This window comes from Ovis aries, chromosome 5 (genome assembly GCF_016772045.2).
Source record: "Ovis aries strain OAR_USU_Benz2616 breed Rambouillet chromosome 5, ARS-UI_Ramb_v3.0, whole genome shotgun sequence".
In the NCBI taxonomy this organism is placed as follows: Eukaryota; Metazoa; Chordata; class Mammalia; order Artiodactyla; family Bovidae; genus Ovis; species Ovis aries.
The window spans coordinates 23,389,368-23,409,931 of NC_056058.1; the positions used below are offsets into that span (position 1 = coordinate 23,389,368).

Sequence of the window (20,564 nt, forward strand, 5' to 3'; positions counted from 1 at the left end):
AATCTAGGTGTTTATATTAATGAAGTTGGTGAGTTTGGTAGAGTACAGTTCCTCGTTTAAGAATATCTGTGAAAGAAGCAATCTGTTTACAAAAATGGTAAAACTGTGAATTGATTTTATTGTTGTGCTCACCAATTTAGCTGAAATTATATATGCTAATGACTTCTCTATGTCTATGAAAGGGCAAATCATTATGCCCTAACCAGCCAGCCAGGCTTTTAATTCACCAGCATTCAAAATAATACTTAGTGGGCATTGCTTTTTCTAACACAAACATGATTTCTCTAGGATTTAACTAATCCTTGATGTCCACTTTGTCGTTCAGTTGCACAGTCCTTGAATTCTGTGATAAATTTGCATTTGATAAGACTTGGAGAATTTAAAGAGAGAGCAGTGACATTTCTCACCCTTAGGATCAGAATCAGTATTTCCATAAAACTTCGTTTTATGCAAAAAAATCCCTGTGCCAATTTTAAGATCCTAGAGAAACCAGCAACTACCGAATATAATAGACTTTTTAAAAAAACTTAATTTCCATTTTTACCCCATCCTGTGTTTTTTGCTTCAAAATATTACCCAAGCCTTGATACATAGTTACATATATAAATGAGTTAACAAAAATTCCATAATTTGTCTGTCTTTTTAAAAACTAATAGAAGTGACAATATGTAATATAAATATGTATCTTTTAAAAATCTTTTAATTAATCTTCTAACTCTGTAGTAAGCCTTAAAGAGGCTATTAACTTGCCCAGATTACTTAGATAATAAACATTTTCTAGCCTCTGGGAACTCATGGCTGTGTCTTCCCCAAACTCATGCTTTTGATCATTGTACATTATTCAAATTGAAAGACCATTATTTCTTGGTTAAAGCAAATTCTCTTGTATTCTCCAATAGGTGATATTTTTGTAACTCTCCAGATGGGCCTCTGTAGTTGAAGAAAGGAATTTTTATTCCTTTATAAATACTCTGCTGTTTAGACTATTAGCACTGACTGGCCTTCTCTCAAATTTGGGAGGCCTAAATGCATTTTAAACAAACGTTTCTAGAAATGGAGTGCGGTCTGTAATGGTTTCTTTTGCTGCTCACAGATGTTGATGAATGCACATCAAATCCCTGCACTAATGGAGACTGTGTTAACACACCTGGATCCTATTATTGTAAATGTCACGCCGGATTCCAGCGGACTCCTACCAAGCAAGCATGCATTGGTAAGGCAGCTTGCTTTCACATATGAAAATGTTCCATGAAATAGAGTGACCCAGGCTGTGGAGGTTAAAAGTGAATTTATTCAAGAAAGACATGGAATGAAATAAGTGCTGTTACATTATTACAGATTTACTGTATGTCACCCTCAAAGTACTCTCTTCAAACATAAATACTTTTTTGCATATGTAACACAGGCAGTGTGGTATCTGGTGTCAGAGAAAAACCTGGTTTATCTTCCTTCCCTAGATCACAGCTTCCTTTCTCCAAGTAAGATCAGTAGCATTACTGCTCTCTGATTAACAGAGTTCAAGATTTATTGTTGTTCTCAGCTACTGTTTCCTTTGAACCTCACACGTAGTCCAATACCGCATCACGACTGCTCTAAATGCAGTTTCACTGCTACACCCACCATCCTCATCCAAATGCTCTACCTCACTGCTGATTCATCCCAGAATTCTTCTAGAAGATAATCCTTCTTTTCCTTTTTTCATTTCCTATTTATCCACTGGCAGTTGCTTGAATCACTTTATTCCAGCAATTTTTGTCATGTTGCTCTTAATCCAGATATTCTTTAGTTATTCCATTCTTATTCAGCTCCTTGCTTTGTCTTTTTTTAAATTGATTTTTGATGGCCTATAGTTGATTTTCAATGTTGTGTTAGTGTCAGTGTACAGCAAAGTGATTTAATTATACTTTTACATATATTTGGATTTCCCTGATGGCTCAGTGGTAAAGAATCAGACACAGGTTTGGTTCCTGGGTCAGGAAGATCCCCTGGGGAAGGAAATGGGAACCCATGGACAGAGGAGCCTGGTGGACTACAGGCTATGGGGTCACAAGAGTTGTACACCATTTAGTGACTGAACCAGCACCACCATACATGTATCCAGTCTTTTTAGATCCTGTTCTCATATAGGTCATTACAGAGTATTGAGCAGAGTTCCCTGTGCCATACTATATGTCCTTGAAGTGAAGTGACGTGACGTGAAAGTCACTCAGTTGTGTCCAGCTCTTTGCGATCCCCATGGACTGTAACCTGCCAGGCTCCTCTGTCCATGGAATTCTCTGAATACTGGAGTGGGTAACTGTTCCCTTCTCCAGGAGATCTCCTTGACCCAGGGTCTCCTGCAGTGCAGGCGGATTCTTTACCTGCTGAGCTACCAGAGAAGCGCACAGTAGGTCCTTGAGCTTTCTGTTTTACATATAATAGTGTGTATATGTTGATTCCAGTCTCCCAGTTTGTACCTCCCCACCTCACCCCATTGGTCACCGTAAGTTTGTTTTCTGTATCTGTTTTGTAAATAAGTTCTTTTATGCCATTTCTTTTTAGATTCCACATATGAGCAGTTTCACTTGCTCTGACTTTTCAGGTCTTCAACCACTGTGTCAGAAGCAGCTACATTCCAGCTGCACTGTCCTCCCTCTTCTACATTCACTGTACACCCCATTTCATTTTTCTTTTTCTTCCCTCCTTCAGCTGTTATAAGTCAGGGCTGTATAACTGCTTATACCTACCTATCCAATAAAAAAAAAACCTGGTGAGAGATGAACATTTTTCTAAAGAAGCACCATGACCTGGATATTACATGGATTGTCTTATTGATTTTGTGATTATTTTAAAAGACTAATATTGTTAATTTCCCCAGATATTGATGAATGCATCCAGAATGGGGTTCTTTGTAAGAATGGTCGATGTGTGAACACAGATGGAAGTTTCCAGTGCATTTGCAATGCTGGCTTTGAATTAACTACAGATGGAAAAAACTGCGTTGGTATGGAAAGTGCCTGCTCCCTTGCAAAAGATTTTTTAAGGGATATATACACTTCTATTTAGAACCATAGAGACTATTTCCATGAAAGCTCATACAGCACATATATGACAGTCGTTCAGATGACTTAGGTAAAATATAAATACATTTAACAAAAGACTGTTAAAGTGAAGGGACAGAATTTTTGGAAATATAATAAATGAATAGTTCATTGCTTCTGGAAATTTCTTGTGTGGCATATGTTTAAAGTAACAATTATTCTTTGTAATTTTTAGCACCTACTGTATTTTGACTGTTGGGGTTACAACACTGATAACACAGAAAAGACCCATCTCCAGTCTAGGGAAGCACAAAAACATTTGATGTATGCGATAATCAAATCTCCAAATTTGTGGCCCTGGTCTAGCCTTGTAGTAAACACCAATACGCCACAGAAATATTCTATTTGCACAGAAGCACATATTTCACCCACTAATCAAAGTCCAGATCATTTCATGTGCCGTGAGCTTTCTCGTTGCTTTATTCTCTCATACAATGTAAACATCCGATGAAAGAAATAGTAACTTTTTGGTAATCAAAATAAAATTCTATTCATGTGATTCTAATAGAAACTACACACAAAATTTCCGTAATGCTTTTCCTCTATGTCCCTTACACTAAAGGTCCTTCACATTTTCCACACTATTTGCTCTCACTCGGTTGGCATTCATAAGAAAAAAAAAAGTCTGTGACCACTTGGCTCATTTATGCAGTAGAATATGCCTGGCAGTTGTTTGTAGGAAGAGGGGGCACTGGTTTCCTCAAAGCCAGTTGTGTAAGTCACTCTCTCCTTCTGTAGACCATGATGAGTGTACAACCACCAACATGTGTTTGAATGGGATGTGCATTAATGAAGATGGCAGCTTCAAGTGCATCTGCAAACCAGGATTTATCTTGGCTCCAAATGGGCGTTACTGCACTGGTATGTATGGCTCTGAGATAGGAAAGTAACCATGATTGAAACCATCTTTTTTATCTGAATGAATCATGCAAGAATTACTTCAGTTTCTTCATGTGGATTTTGTATTATTCACGTCTCTTGGTAATTCAGTACGGCAGGTGTCTAAAGCTTCCTAGAAAAACATACTTTGTGGTCTGTGGAACACCAGTGTCTTTACAAAAATAATAATGGCATAGGAAGAATTAAGGGAATGACAGATTGGTTCTAGCAAATCTGGAAAAGACAATGAAGAAATAAGTTCTCTCAACTTTTTACATAAAAAAAGAGGAAGAAAAATATTGTATTCTCAGAACTAGATTTTCCACCGTCGTTCATTACTGGTTTTGCATTATAACTTTTCCATAAGCTAATTCACATATCATCTGTTACTATATCCATATCTAAAAGCCTTGTATTGATTTCATGAAGGAGTAATTTGAATATTTCTAGCAACTGTTTTGTTTATAAAACCATTTTGAAGCCCAAGCTCTAGTGGTAACTTTACTAAGCAAAAGATAACTCTTGGAAATAAATAAGACTACGTTATGTTTATATTCACAGTTGGAATTTAATAAGATGGAACAAATTTTGTAGTTCTACTAAAAAAATAAGTTTTATTCCAGTTTCCTCCTTTTGGACAAAATAAGCTCCATGAATACTTCCTGCCTTCAGTCACACAAATTGATCTGAATAGCAAATAATACTCATACCCAAACCCTATAATGTCAGTGAAATTCCAGGGACAGTGGACAGAGAAAAATCAAGACTGATTCTTGTATTTCTGAATGAAAGTAGTTTCTTGACTATTCGTGAAAAAGAAGTTCACTATTAAATAGAAATATTGTAGCTTTGCTGATTGAACTCAGGACTGGAATGTCATCTCAAGGTTAGCTAACTTAGATTAATCACAGGATATGAGATTAGCATTCTGTTCCAGTGTGTAGCATTACATTACAGCCTGTAACTTTTTCAGCATTTCTAACTTAAACATACATAAAAAGATGACCTCAATCTCACCAGTTCCTCCTTTATTGAAACTTTTATTAATTTTTATTACAAATGCTGTAATCCATAAATTTTGAAATGCTCATGATTTGGCAGCTCTGTGTTTTGAAGGCTGTTCCCTTTACAGGGAAGCCATTTAATGGTGGGTTACATTTCATAAATTTAAGCACTTTGAGACTTCAAATTATTTTGTTACTGTGAACTGACTGAATTAATATTAAAACAGCATCTTGGAATTTTATATATGTGTAAATGAAAGTTAGTTAGAAACATTTACCTTGGTTTTAAGAATTTGTTTCACTTAACTAATTTGAGTTGAATATCATTTAATATTAAACAGAATTGCCAAATAAATAATGAAAAATGAATTTGTCATACTCTTCTAACGGGTAAAACGATCTACTTTCACTCAATCTTTCTGAAAATGTGTTTGAAAGAGTTGCATTTGTGTAAAAGGTTTTTTGTCACATCTGTGTATTCTTGCACAAGTTATAAAATTGAAAACCAAATGTTGATGGTGTACAGTGGTGGCAACAGGTCAACTCTGTAATAAAGTTAGAGTAATGGCCTGGCTTGTGTTCCCCTCTCTGGGCAGATGTTGATGAGTGCCAGACCCCAGGAATCTGCATGAATGGGCATTGCATCAACAATGAAGGGTCCTTCCGCTGTGACTGTCCCCCAGGTCTGGCTGTGGGTGTGGACGGACGCGTGTGTGTTGGTAAGTGAAACATTCTGTAATGGCCCCAATGACCGAATGATTTTTGAAAACGGGATAAAGGTGTATCTATACAATAGAATAATATTCAGCCATAAAAAGGAATGAAGAAAATACTAACAACACATGAAAGCATGGATAAGCTTGAAAACATCGTGCTAAGTGAAAGAAGCCACACACATTTCATTTCCACATGAAATGTCTGTAAAGGTCTAATTTGTAGAGACTGAGCAGATGAGTGGTTGCTCAGAGCAGAGAGTTTGAGGGTGGTGGGAGAAGAAGGTGATTGTTAAAGGTGTTTATGAGATGATGAAATGTCCTGGTATCAGCTAAAATAATGATCGTCCAACTCTACGAATGTGCTAAAAGCTATTGAATTTATTTAAGTGGGTGCGTTCTTTGTATGTGAATTATATCTCAATAAGGCACCTTTTAAAAAGGGACAAAGAGCCCAGCTAGCTCCCTTCAGTAGCCTCTGATGAGATAGAAATGCTAGAGAAGGAAAAAAAATTGTTCTTTACCAGTGTCCTTCGTATTGTTAGATAACCATGTCTCTCTGGTGGCTCTGACAGTACAGAATCTGCCTGTAATGCAGGAGTCCCAGGTTCAGTCCCTGGGTCAGGAAGATCCCCTGGAGAAGGAAATGGCTACCCACTCCAGTATTCTTGCCTGGAGAATCCCATGGATAGAGGAGCCTGGCAGGCTATAATCCCTGGGGTCACAAAGAGTTGGACACAAGTGAGAGACTTAACACACTACATACAATGGATACATGCTTTATAATTAGTGAGACATGAAACAGGGATAGCAGTTGTATTTAAATAAACTCTTACTTTTATCCAAACAATATTTATTTTTGTCATCTGAGCTGTAACATTTTTAAAACATCTTCTGTGTGTTAGTTGCTCAGCAGGCAGGTTCTTCACTGTCTGAGCCACCAGGGAAGCCTTTTAAATTTTATTTTTATACAATCTTAATGGTTAATTTCATTTGCAGTTATTGCAGAATATTGGCTATATTCCTCATGCTGTGCAGTACATCCTTAAGCCTGTCTTACTCCCATAGTTTGTATCCCCTACTCCCCCATCCCTATGTTGCCCCTCCTCCCATCCCCACTGGTAACCACCAGATTGTTCTCTATATCTGTGAGTCTGCTGCTTTTCCCAAACAAAATTTTAAATGTAAATAATTTATATGTTAGAACTTCAACTTATATCGAAAGTTGGAAATGTTTCTAAATAGTTATTCAGTGCTGTGTAATGATAGAAACGAGGAAAGAGTATGCGAGAGAATGTATATTTTATTTGAAACCATTCATCATCCCTCTTGGGAATAATTCCTACTTTTGAGTGAGCAGGCATCAGCTTTCAAGAGGCGGGCAAAACGAAAATATCCTTGGCATTCAAAAACCCAACCATCATGTCCTAATGATATCAAGAGCAGAGGGAGTAGTTGTGAAAATACATTGAATGCCATATTCTCTCCAAAGCACTTCCATGAAAGTGAATTAGCCGTTGTGCACCATCTATTTCTCAGGTCATAGAGTAAAAGACAGACATACTCAGTGGTTTGAAAGTATTATTTGAGAGGAATGAAATTCTTTCTCAGACGTAGCTGGTTATACTTTATTCTTAACCTACGGGAATCAAAACATTTGGATTCTGAAGGTTATGTAAAAAAAAAATGAAGAAGAAGCAACAGCAGATGGAAATAACCTGTCCACTTAAAGTTTCATCCAGTCCATCCAGGCTAGGATTTCTTTCAGCTTACACGATTGTCAGCACTTCGTTCAGGACTATTTCAAATACAGTAACTAGAAGAATGTAGCTCCTTTCTGCTTAAAGGGCTAAAATATCTTCAGTTGCTTTTTTCCTTTATCTAAATGCTTTTGCTGAAATCTGTGATTAGTTCAAAACCAGTTTTGGAGGGAGAAATGATTTTTCTTTTAAGCAACCGACCTATGAATAGTTGTTAGGAAGTCAGCGTTCAAACACAAATATTCATTCTCTTGTCCACATACAGAAAAAGCATTAGAGTTTTTTGGGAATCCCTCTCCAGTTTTTCACAGTTGTAGTTACTTAAACTTTTTAAAATTTAAACACCATTTGTTCTGTGTGTAAAATTATGTAGCTATTCCTTTAACCTGCCAGATCTTCTGCCTTTTGAGATGCTTTTAGAGGCATTGATTGTTGAGGTTAGAGATGAATCATTACTGTGAATTATTATTAGAGTTAGCACTTTAATTTTAGATTTCATTTGTTTGTTCATTTTTGTTTACCTATATACTGAGATGGAGTTTTTCATTTTCAGAAAATTAAACTTCTGTTGTAACCAGGATATTGAAGAAGCATGATTCACAGACAGGATATGAACAAAAGGCAACTGTATTTTTTTTTCTCAATCCCTTCAAAACATATTTTTAATTATTCAGTGGGAGCAGTTTATCTACTAAGGAGGAAAACTTAGGTATCCCCAACTTCACAGTTTTTAGATGGCAGAAATTTATAAGACAGCTTGAGGCAATGAAAACAGTCTGGATTTAGCAATTAGAATGTCCAGTGATGTATAATAGTCAGTATTCTGAACGTGAAGGTATGACTTCCCTTCCCAAGCTCGCACCTTCATGAGCTTGGGATGTTTCTGACTCTGCCAGGGCAGTCAGAGCACAAGGGGGAGGAAGGAAGGCAGAAGCGCTGGCACTCTGCTAGGGTTACTTCAGGATTCCTGGGCTTGACACAAGTTTAAGCCAACTTCGTCCTTGTGAGTGATTTCATGAGGGTGTCAACGGCCTTGGCCCGCCTGTGACGAGAGGCAGACCCTGCATTTTTCTCCTGGTGGCTGCTCCTGGCCCAACCCCAGGTCTTCGTGCCGTCCACTTTAGACAGACTGTCCCTGATGGTGTCTCGTCTCCTCTCTATGCATTCATTTTAGAGCCTCCAGTTAATGTGGCCCTCATCTAATCCACAGGACATGCCACCCTTTGCCCTGTGAACTGAATGAATAGAGGTTGCTCTTGCCTTTGTCCTTTGATTCTGCGGTGGGAAGAGCAGCCACTCTCCTCTGTGTGCTACGGGTCCCTGACAGAGTTTGGTACAAATTCTTCAAGCTGTTCCCTGTGAAGCCCATTTCTCTTGCCCAGGGGTGAAGATGGAAGCATGCCCGATTTGTGATCTGGCTCTTGCCCCAAAAAAATCCTCCTCAAAAACTCTTGATTGCCTCTCTCTAAATTGTATCCTGGATATTGGGAGGGGTTTAAGACCCTGGCAATGAATTTTCCATTTCTACTTCCTTCAGGATGAAGTCTCAAAATTCACCTCGTTATATGTTATTTAGCACCATGAGATTTCAGCTTAAATTTCCTTTTTAACATCCTGTTATGTTAGCTTAAGAGTATTTCAACATCTTCATGAACACTCTTTGACAGTTCTGTCAGCTAAAAGGTTAATTTTTGTTCTTTACTCTCGTCCTGCCTTAATACTAGTTGTGTGGCCTTAGGCAAGATACATTACCTCTCTGTGCATCCTTTCCTCACTGGTTGTTTTCGAGGATTAAATAGGTTAATATTAGATTTATTGGTATAAATCTTGAATGATGTCTGGCACATAACACATACCCAATAAGTAAACTATTACAATTACTACTGTTTTGTTAAATCAGAATAATAGTGTTATATTAAACATTGTCTTAAGAGTTGCTGCTTTGAGCTATAAAGAAAAGTTGACCCTGAAAAATGAAGAATAAAGTAAAATTAGCATTTGTGTCCATACATACTTTACCTTTGGTAAATACAAAGGTAAAGTATGCTAATTATCTGAGAAAATCCTTCAGCAATTCCAGTCTTTAAGAAAGAAAAGACTTGGAGAAATTTGATAACACATGGAAAAGGCATAGTGTAGGATTTAAGTCTGATCACCAACCAAAACATTCATGTGAGCTCGTCGTGATGGTACTGCTGCTATCGGTGTCTCTAATCCTGTCTACTGTGAATGTTGGCTTGGCTACACTGAAGAGAATAAAATGAACTAGAGTTCCAATCTGGGGTCTTTGAAAAGGGAAAACTCAACTGTTTTTATCAAAGGTAGAAGTGAGTATCATAGGCTTTTTATTGACTTGCTTCTAAAAATTGCCCCTGGCTTATGTTCTCAGCATGAAAACAGAAATAACTTTGACCATTCTGTGATGCCTTTTGAGATAAGGGGTACCATCCCAAGAACTCACAAAAATCTTATTGCAAGTCATGAATTATGTTGTATTTGCAAGTATCCATCATTGTGTTGAGTCCTATACTTGTGTGTAACTCAGAGCTGACCCTCCCAAACGAGGTCATAGCAGAGGCAGAAAGGAACAGCACTTCCACTCCCCAGGCTCAGTGTGGGAAAACCTCTTCCATTTGAGCATACACACATCTCTGCTTCATGCAGCCACACATCCATCTCATTGTTTTAACCAGAAAAAACACCAGATCACAGGACATAAGTACTTTGCATAGCAAGCAGATAAAATAAATTATTTCTAACAAGTTATTAATAATTATAAGTATTTATAAATAATGGTTATCTCTTTGATGGAATTACTATATAATAGACTGCTTAAAACTCTACTCCTTCTCTGGCCTGTATGATGATCTGAGTTTGTTTTTTTTTTAATAGTTACCATTTACCATCTCATAAAGTTGTCCTGTATTTTATGAGAATTTACATGAGCACAGTAACCAGGTTATGTGTCTTCAGGGTATAATCTGACATAGTAGAAAGAAGAATTGCTTTGGAGGTCATACAAGCCTGTGTCTGAATTTCAGCTCAGGCAATGGATAGTCTAGGCCTTGGAGGTACTTACATCATGCCTCTGAACCTCACCTTCCTCATCTACGAAAAGTGGATAATGATCACTACCCTATGGAGTTGTTGAATGTTCAATGACATAATGTCTATAAAGCAACAGGCACAGCACCAAAGACACATAGTAGCAGTAATTATTTATAGAACTGGGTTTGTTGAGAGTCAGAGATTAAAACATAGTCATAACGAAGTTTCCCTGGTGGCTCAGTGGTAAAGAAGCTGCCTGCCAATGCAGGAGACATGGGTTCGATCCCTGGTCCATGAAGATCCCACATGCCCTGGAACAGCTAAGCACACACCGCGGCTCCTGAGCCTGTGCTCTCAAGCCCAGGAGCCTCAGCTGTTGAGCCTCGGTGCTGCAACTGCTGAAGCCCGAGCGCCCTAGAATCCGAGCTCCTCGTCTGCAAATGCGAAGCCCATGCATCACGACTAGAGTAGCCCCCACTCTCGATAACTAGAGAAAAGCCGACACAGCAGTGGAGACCCAGCATAGCCCAAAATAAAGAAAGAAATCATAGCTGCAACAGTGAACTGGGGCTTGAAAAGACAGGCTTCCTATCTCAGAAATCTGAAGAGAGAAATTTCATCACCAACAGGGTCATCGCAAGATAGTCTAACTGCACAGCATTTCATTGTTCATAAGAACTTCTAAAATAGAAATAATATGAAGTATAGTCAGTGATTAGAGGTCTAAGTCTTGTTTATAGCTGTGGAAATATACCTGGGTCAATGAGGGGCCTGTGAGGATAAGCGGGATAATTGATGCTTGTGTAACGCGTAAAAATTATTGGAGAAAAAAATGGTTCGTATGCATTTATTCTTTCCTTCTCATAATAAACATTTGTTGATCTCCTAATGCTATGAGATGCTGAAGATACAAAGAAAGAGAGAAGTGGCAGATGCTATCCAGAGCTTCCCATATACTGGCCACTTAAGTTACAAGAATCCTTCTGTTTTGAAATCTCTTTGTCTCTATATCACTATCTCAAGTCATTGTTTTCTCCTCAGACACGCACATGCGTAGTACATGCTACGGTGGGATCAAGAAGGGCGTGTGTGTGCGGCCCTTCCCCGGCGCCGTGACCAAGTCTGAATGCTGCTGTGCCAATCCAGACTATGGTTTTGGAGAGCCCTGCCAGCCATGCCCTGCTAAAAACTCAGGTAGACACCTTTGCCAGTTCCGTACCTGAAAAGCAATCTGTCTAAGCTAACATTAGATAGTGGGTCAAAGAGTACCTCGACTCTGAAGTGTTTTGTCTATCTTTAACGAAAGGAAAGAAATTCAAATCTGTGTTGATATGTGAGGCATATATTAAGATCTGGCTTATATTTACTTACGATCTCTAGGGAAAGAGAGCACATAGTGAATAGGAAAATTTATCTTATGATCCAATTATGACCGTTAAACCAGATTCTTTATGTGAATATGCTAGCCTCAAAGTCTTTCATCTCTCATCATTCTGATGATAAATAGCATAAAATTTACTTACCGTTTTCAAGGTTATGATAAGTTCATGAGAACCTGATTTTATTTATTTTTAATTTTCATGCAAAATGGTATTAGGATGTAGTCTATAGAAGTTTGGTCTATGAGGAATCTATCAGTAGTTCCAGAAAGTCATAAATTTCTTTCTGAATGTTACCATATGTTACAGGCACATTAAATGGTTTAATTTGGCTATTCTGTGACTGGTTATTCACATTTTTATGAAAACTGTATCGAATTGTAAGTACAGCAGGGACTCAAACACAGTCTCTCTTATTTCTTTTCCCTTTAAAGCCAAGAAGAGTTGAAAGTATAGGTAGGCAAATATATAAATTACTATTTAGTATGATTGCTGCCTTGAAAAGAAGCCTAAGCAACCAGGAGAGCACAAAGGAAGGAGCAGTTCCTGGGGAGACTGGGAAAGACTGCAAAGCAGGATGCATACTTACTTTGGTCTCAAAAAAAAAAAAAATCAGAATTTCCTAGGTAGAAAATGGAAGAAATGCATTCTAGCAAAGGAAGTGGCTAGTAATTCTGTTAAAAAATACTCAATGGACTGCTCAAACCTTAGAAAGTCTGTTAGCATCCCTCTGGAAGAATTACTGAGTATGACATTTTTTTTAAAAAAGGAGTTAATGAAGTATCTTGATATATCTAAGTGAATTATGCTTATTATGAAAGAAGAAGAAAAATTGATCACTAGACTAGATAAAAGGATCAGTGAACTAATAAAATGAGTCTAGGAACAATTGTAAATAGAAATGGGATTATAGAATACAATAAAGGTGACATTTTAGATCAGTAAGAACAAATTGAACTAAAAGTAATGAATATTATTGATAAATATTGGAAAAATATGAAGGTAGCTCCCTATATTAAATGTTGCAAAATAACTTTTTTGTAGAAGATGCAAATTTTTTGTTATCTTGTAATGATAAAGGACTCTCAAAACAGGCCCCAAAGAGTAACATACGTGTATGAATTAGAAAAATATTTTCCTTAATTTATAAGGAATTTACATTAATCAATAGGCAAAGTTGAAATCCTGTATAGAAAAAAGTACAGTGTGCACAAAACTTCACAAAGCAGAAGTGCCGGTGATAAGAGTGCCGCATAAAAGATGCCTAATCTGTTTAAAATTAAAAGAAAATTTTTAAAGTGTCATTTTTGTTTTATAGATTGGTAAAAATGATTGATTCTCCCCAGTGTTGGGAAGGTTGTACCAATACACTGCTGCTGAAAATGTAACCTGGGATATTTTGGGAGAGGAACACTATCAGGAAGAAGCATACACTTGGGGCAGTTTTACTTCTAAGAGATTAACCTAGTGATATTTTGAAATTTGTATTATTTATTATATCAGTAATTGCCAAAAGTTGAACAAACCTAATTTCATCAATAAGAGATTGAACGAGTGTAATACATCCACATAACTGAGAAAAAATATTAATCTATTAAATGGGCTATTACATGAAATGCCTGTTTTAGAATACAGAGGGCCTAAGCCTACTCCCCGACTTATAACTCTGTGATCTGAGCATATTACTTCCCATCTCTATTCCAACTTTCTTGGCTATAAAAGAGGGAAAAAACAGGATCTAGTTAGTGGTATTGAGAGGATTAAATAAATTATTAGATTCAAAATGCTAGAACAGTATCAGGCATATCACATAGTAAATGCTACTTATTATATATGTTTCCTGTTACTATTGAGAGAAGAAAAAAAAAGCTTAAAACCAATCTCTATAATACAATTTAGATTTTTTTTAAGTTTCCATAAGTAGAAAATGTTTGTAATATGTATCAATATATTAATGATATTTAAGGTGATAATCACATTTTTGTTTTTTTTTTTTTACTTTTTTATGCTTATCTCTGATTTTGGAACTCTTAAGATAATTATGTGCTAGAAAATTGTGATTTGTTTTCAATTTTAAGTTATTTCAGATAATTCTTTTTAATGATAGTTTTGGAGTCATGAAAGTGACTTGTGTATGAAACGGATATAATTTAGAGCTTTTGATTTCTCTGTGTGTTTTTATCTTACAGCTGAATTCCATGGCCTTTGTAGTAGTGGAGTAGGTATCACTGTGGATGGAAGAGGTAACTATTCAATTCTCAATCTTATAATAATTGTTGCATATCTTTATTATTATTATATTATAGATATGATATATTTATATTATAAAATATATCCATGTAATGTAGTAAGATAAATTTTCTTCTAGAAGAGTGGTTAAAAGCTAGATGATATTAAGCAGTATGTAGATGTTCATTTTTATGCTTAGTAGATAAATAATTAAATGTGGTATTAAAAATGTCACTAACAAATTACAGGCATGATTTTATGGATACCTTGCTGAAGAAGAAGCTGCAGTTGGTTAAAAAAAAAGGGAGTCAGTTTGAAGAAAAAATGTAAAATAATCACACTAACATAGTTTAAACAAAAATAATCTGTAAGAGGTATTTGATATGGATCTTTAAGAGATATTTGAGACATACTGCCCTAAAAATAAATTGACTATTTATGGCTAGGAATATACTAAAATGTTTCTATCCACCTATAGAAGTACAAAGTTTCAATGAAGTTTTCTTCTTTTAAATTTAGCACTATGGTAAACAAAATTCCAATATGGAATTTGAATATTAAGTACATATGTGTTTATACTTTTAAAGTTCTCTTATATGTTAATATAGTATCTTTTGTTTTTTTAAATAAAACTGTAGGGTGCTCTTCACCTTTAGTTTGCATAAATATTCCTCTACTTTCATATTTGATGAGACTTTAGACAAATTATAGATTAATTGACAGTAAACATCACATCTTTGCAAAGAATATCAGAAACAAGAATAAAAAAGCAAACTTTTACAAAGTTGCTTCTCTCAAAAACCCAAAGACTGACATTTCTGGAATATTTAAGGCTTCCTAAATTCTAGAAAACAATAGTTACTGTTAAAATTTGAGCATAGTGACCAAAATTTTGTTTCACACCATTTTTTATTCCCTTTCATCATTGCCTCCCCAGCAGAGCCAGCTGCCCCGTTGGAACTTAGTGGCTTCTCTTATAAGCACATCATTCCCACTTCCTATCGTGACAGAGAGTAGTCCTGCTCATGGCTTGCAAAACATTGTGTTCTCAAACATCCACATGTGAACTGACCTCTCCATCAATTTCAACTTATCAACAAGGAGAAACATTTACTAAGTATCATATTGCTTAGTTGACTATAAAAAATGATAATAAAATAGAAATATTCCATGCCTTTGGAACCATAAAATTATATAGAAATCCTAATAAATCTTTGCCTTTTAATTAGATGGTTATAGTACCTATCAAATTGAGTTTTCCTTTGGGTTTTGAGCCAACAGCCTATAAATTTCTTTATTAATTTTATCATAAATGCCAGCACATTACATGGCTTAATTCTTTGAATTTCTGCCAGTTCCCTTCACTTTTCATTTTTACCAGGGAAGTGTCCCATATCTCTTGATTTTATTCTCACTCCTTATATTCATTTCCTTTCTCTTTCTGAACAACAGCAAATTGAAGGGTTGCAGGGTTAAACACTATGTGTTTTGAGTGATCTTTACTGGACATACATGTATCAACAGACAGTGAGTGACTGTGAGCATTAAACTTTGAACATTTAATGCAGATATCAATGAGTGTGCTCTGGATCCTGATATATGTGCCAATGGAATTTGTGAAAATCTACGTGGTAGTTACCGGTGTAATTGCAACAGTGGCTATGAACCAGATGCCTCTGGAAGAAATTGTGTTGGTAAGTTATTGGTTTTATTATGCAGGAGCCTTTTGTGTAGTTTAATCCCGTGGATCATAGGAATCAAACTATAAATAAGTGCGTGAACCTAGAGGTCTTACAGTTTCTCCTGTTTCCTTTTTAGTATAGGGATATAAAAATATTGGAATCAAATACTGTTAAACAGTAACAGACTTTTTAGTGCACAACTTAGTATTAATATTTAAATTAGGTTTTTTCCCCAGATGAATGGACATATAGTCAATTACTGGCCTGTTTTATCTGCATCTATCTTAATCCTATAATACTTTATTAGGAAATGGGATTCAAAAATTTACAAGGTGGTATGTATGGATAATATACTACATTAAGAAAATTAAATATTACAGGTTGACTTGGAAAGAAATAGTCAATTGCTGCAACATATCCAGATATGATGAGATGGATATTTCCTTTTGTAAATTTATAAGGAAATTTTGAAAAACTTCAAGTACATAATTCTTATATTCAGGAATTTGTGAAAAATCTAGATTTTTCCGGCAGAGCACTTGAGTCCACTTTTATAAAATGAATGTTAATTGATCCTTCATTATATATAATAATTTTTACATCTACCACTAATGACTCAAATACAAGTCTTGATGATTATGATTAGAAAGAAATATATTTTTCCATGTTTATGGTTTTGAGTTTTATTACTGATATATGTTACTATATATCCATCTCACCTTGGGTTGAAGATACACATACAATGGATGTATAAATTTATATTAAATATCATGCACTTAAAATAGATTTTGATACCTACTGGCAAGGGCCCCAGCCAGAGATTGTTGGACACTTACAAAACTATGCAAACCACCTAGTTTTTATTCCCTAAAAGCAAAGTCACTTCCAGGATAGCATCTAAGTACAGCTGAGCTCATGGGTACCCTACTGAAAACAAGGAAATTCAATGAACATTCACACACTGAACACAGTTCATGGCAATGCTCAACTCTTTAAAGTAGGTACATACATAATTTTAATACAATTATAATGATTTTGAAAATAATAAAACAAATTTCTATTTTAGTTTACTTAGGTGTGCCCTAACAAAGTACCCAAAATGGGGTTACTTAAAACAATGGGAATCAATGTTATAGTTTGGGAGTCGAAAGTGCAAAATCGAGGTGTCAGTGGGACCATGCTCTCTCTAGGGGAAAATCCTTCCTTTCCTCTTCTAGGGGAGAGGGGCTCGGTGGGAGAATCCTCTTTTCCTTTTCCAGGCTCGGGTGTTTGCAGGCAGTCTTCAGCATGGCTCAGTTTTTAGATGCATTACTCTAGCCACATGTCTGTCTTTCCCCTGTGCATCTTCACATCAGCTTCCCTCTGTATGTGTCTGTCCCTGGGCCATAATTTCCCTTGTATTGCAGTCGTTGGTGTCCATACCTATAGGGGAATACAACCTACCCAAAGGATCTTATTTTAGTGTGATTACTCTACTTAATAATCCTGTTTCTAAATTAGGTCACATTCTGAGGTACTGGGAGTTAGGGATTCAAAATATTTTTTGAGAGACGCATTTCAACCCACAGCATGTATCGATGGATAAATAAACTGTGATTTGGCCTCTTGATAAAGTGTATAATCTTGGGGAAGACTATAATGATGCTTAAACTGTAATACTGCTGCAGGTCAACAAGTAAATGGAGGACAAAGTGGCAATGTGCCTTTTCCAAAGCATTAACACACATCCCAAGGACTTCAGAACATCTTAAAAGGAAGCACAGGATTGTTCCATTTGAGTAAAATGTATTTTGCTTAGGGCCAAGGAATGTGCTTTGGGTACAAAGAGACAGAGTAAGGTATGGGATGAGGAAGAAAAACAAATAACGAAATTAAAACATTTTGAACACTGTACTGTTCGTTTCTCTATGTGTGCCTCCTGTCTTCCAACGGTGGCTTCCAGACATTGATGAGTGCCTAGTAAACAGACTGCTGTGTGACAATGGTCTGTGCCGAAACACACCTGGGAGCTACAGCTGCACCTGCCCGCCTGGCTATGTGTTCAGGACTGAGACAGAGACGTGTGAAGGTGAGAGCCACTTTTCTTCATTGTGAGTAGTAAGCATCTTAATATGCATGAACCTCAAGTACATTATGAAGCAATAGAGCAAAAAGAATGTTGTTTGAATATGTTTTAAATTTTACAATCTCAGCTAATCTGCCAGTTTTAGAAATAGCTTGCATCTAGCCCAGTTTATAAATACCATCAGTTTTGTCCCATTCAGAAGAAATATCAGCACACATTTTGAAGTTAATGAAAGTAAGTGAAAGAAGTCAGTTTGTTTCACTTGCTGATAAAATATCAGATTTTTGTTTGGTTTTCCCTTTTTAAAACTAATGTAACATATTAGCCTAGGAGAACCTGAACTCACAACCAAGTCACCTCTTAGGCATTTTATTTATGAAATGATTGAAAGACCTCAGAGGTTGGCCCAGAAAATAGGCCAACCTATACTTGAGGCCTGAGTAAAAATGGTCACCTAAATGAAATTTATAGTCCAAGAAAATTGTCCTTTCCCTTTGAAAATTTAAGTTATGACTTGGATTTAAGGATCATGAATTGCTGTTTAAAAAACCTTCCTTTTCTTTTAAGCTCATTTTTCTGCAGTGGAAGTTATATGAATAAGTTAAATGCTTCAGAAAGGCCCCATTTTCAGTGAGATACTAGCTAAGCTATGAGTATCTTCAATTCTATTCCTGTTCCTTGATCAAAGTACTGTGTATTTCAGGATAATTTGCTGTATGACTACTGGTCTGTTCCTTTTCAGTTGCACTGTGTGGGCCTACAGAAGTATCCCATGACATTCTCAAATCCAGTAACTACTTCTGAATAGTAACTTAAAAAAGATTTCATCTTTAGTTATTTGGAATAGCCCTTTTTTATCTATTAAAGTATTTGTTTCCTGGTAACTTCATAGCCAAGGAAACTGCAATAGTAATATTATGCAAAAAGTTGTTAACATTCTCTTTTTCTGTTGTTTAACTTCAAAGCATTCTTATGGACAGAAACAAATTAGGACTCAAACAAGATGCCAAAATACAGACGACTCAGCTGAAGTCAATGAAATGCAATTACAAAGTGCAATTCTGAGTTTGGATTGAAGTTGAGGGACCAGTGAAAAACAGTAATTAGCCTGAAGAGAGAAAAAAAGGAAAGAAAAATGAAAACCTCAGTATAAAATGCAGTTTTTCTAAACTTAGTTCGGATAACTGTTGAGTTCCCCTCCTGTCCACACCTTTTTCAGGAGCTCCTCAAAGGGAAGCATACTTTCCATTCCTGACTAAAGTACTTGAAGATTCATTCATCTTGTCCATAGATGAGCAGAGACATCTGTTAGTATTTTTTTTCTCTTAGTATCTTTCTTCATTAGTCCAAGCTTCCCAAGTGTATACACACAGAGTTTTTGTCTTTTAGCACCCTTAGCCACTCCTTGGGCTTCTCCAATGGCTTAGGGGTAAAGAATCCGCCTGCAATACAAGAGATGCAGGAAATACAGGTTATTCCTGGGTCAGGAAGATCCCCTGGAGTAGGAAGTGGCAAACCACTCCAGTTCGTTAGCCTAAAAAATCCTATGGACAGAGGGGCCTGGCAGGATGCAATCCGAAGGTTTGCAAAGAATAGGACGTGACTGAACGTGAGCCCCCTCCACTCAACACCTTTTATCCTTCAGAATTGCCATGAGAAATGCTTTTTGTAAAATAAAAAGAATTCCACACCATGAGTTTACTCCGTGAGTTTTTTGGGAGGGTAGGAGAAGGGATTTCAGCAATTGTGTTTCCTTTTGTTTTTATTCCTGACTTTCTGCACCTCCTTCCCACTGCCCTTTTTCAGTTTTATCTATTGCCTATCGGGGTTATCTATTGTTAAATGTCAGGAAGCTCTGAAAGCAATAATTACTTAGGATTTCATCTTCATTTAACTGAGAAGCTGATGACTCTGAGAACTGGTTTCCCTGTCCAGTGATAGTACCCTTTTGTGCCATTGTAGGGGAGACACAACAGGGAGCTATATGGATGGTGTCTGATTCCCTTTGGTCAGTTTGGTTTGAATACCAGATTGTCAATATTTATAGCATATTGCTTCCATTTTGAACTTGAAGCATACTAAGAGGTGAAATATCAAAGCATAAATAAAAGGGATTCACCTACTTAGGTGATAAAGTGAAGAGTGGTGTTTAATAGTATGGCATTGCTATGTTTAATCACTCAGTTGCGTCCAATTCTTTGTGACCCCACGGACTGTAGCCCTGCAGGCTCCTCTGTCCATGGGGATTTTCCAGGTAAGAATACTGGAGTGGGTTGCCATGCCCTCCTTCAGAGGAATCTTCCCAAATCAGGGATCAAACCCAAGTCTCCCACTCTGCAGGCAGATTCTTTACCATCTGAGCTACCAGGGAAGCCCAAGAATACTGGAGTGGGTAGCCTATCCCTTCTTCAGGGGATTTTCCCAACCCAGGAATCAAACCGGGGTCTCCTGCATTGCAGGTGGATTCTGTACCAGCTGAGCCACCAGGGAAGCACCAGTATGACATTAGATGATTACATAAGTATTAATGCATAGTAATACCAATTCAAGAAGCAGTGATGGTTTAAAAGCATGGTCTTTATTTATTTTGCCAAAGAATAATTGTTCCTGATAAACTAGCCTTTTCTTTAATATGAAATATGTTTTATATCTGACATTTGTAAGAGAGAAGTTCATGTTATGTAAATAAACGAGAAACGATAGAGAAATATTTGGGTTCTAACCT

The 20,564-nt window shown here is 36.6% G+C and overlaps 1 protein-coding gene across 1 annotated transcript in view; it reads left to right on the plus strand.

The window, feature by feature from the left end:
• FBN2 (fibrillin 2) overlaps nt 1-20,564 on the plus strand; it is a 229,160-nt gene that overhangs the window by 126,100 nt on the left and 82,496 nt on the right. The window contains exons 12-19 of the mRNA XM_004008653.5: nt 1,094-1,213; nt 2,858-2,983; nt 3,819-3,941; nt 5,560-5,682; nt 11,526-11,678; nt 14,053-14,106; nt 15,661-15,786; nt 17,717-17,842. Coding sequence (XP_004008702.2) covers nt 1,094-1,213; nt 2,858-2,983; nt 3,819-3,941; nt 5,560-5,682; nt 11,526-11,678; nt 14,053-14,106; nt 15,661-15,786; nt 17,717-17,842 — 951 coding nt within the window. The remainder of the gene's footprint in view (nt 1-1,093; nt 1,214-2,857; nt 2,984-3,818; nt 3,942-5,559; nt 5,683-11,525; nt 11,679-14,052; nt 14,107-15,660; nt 15,787-17,716; nt 17,843-20,564) is intronic.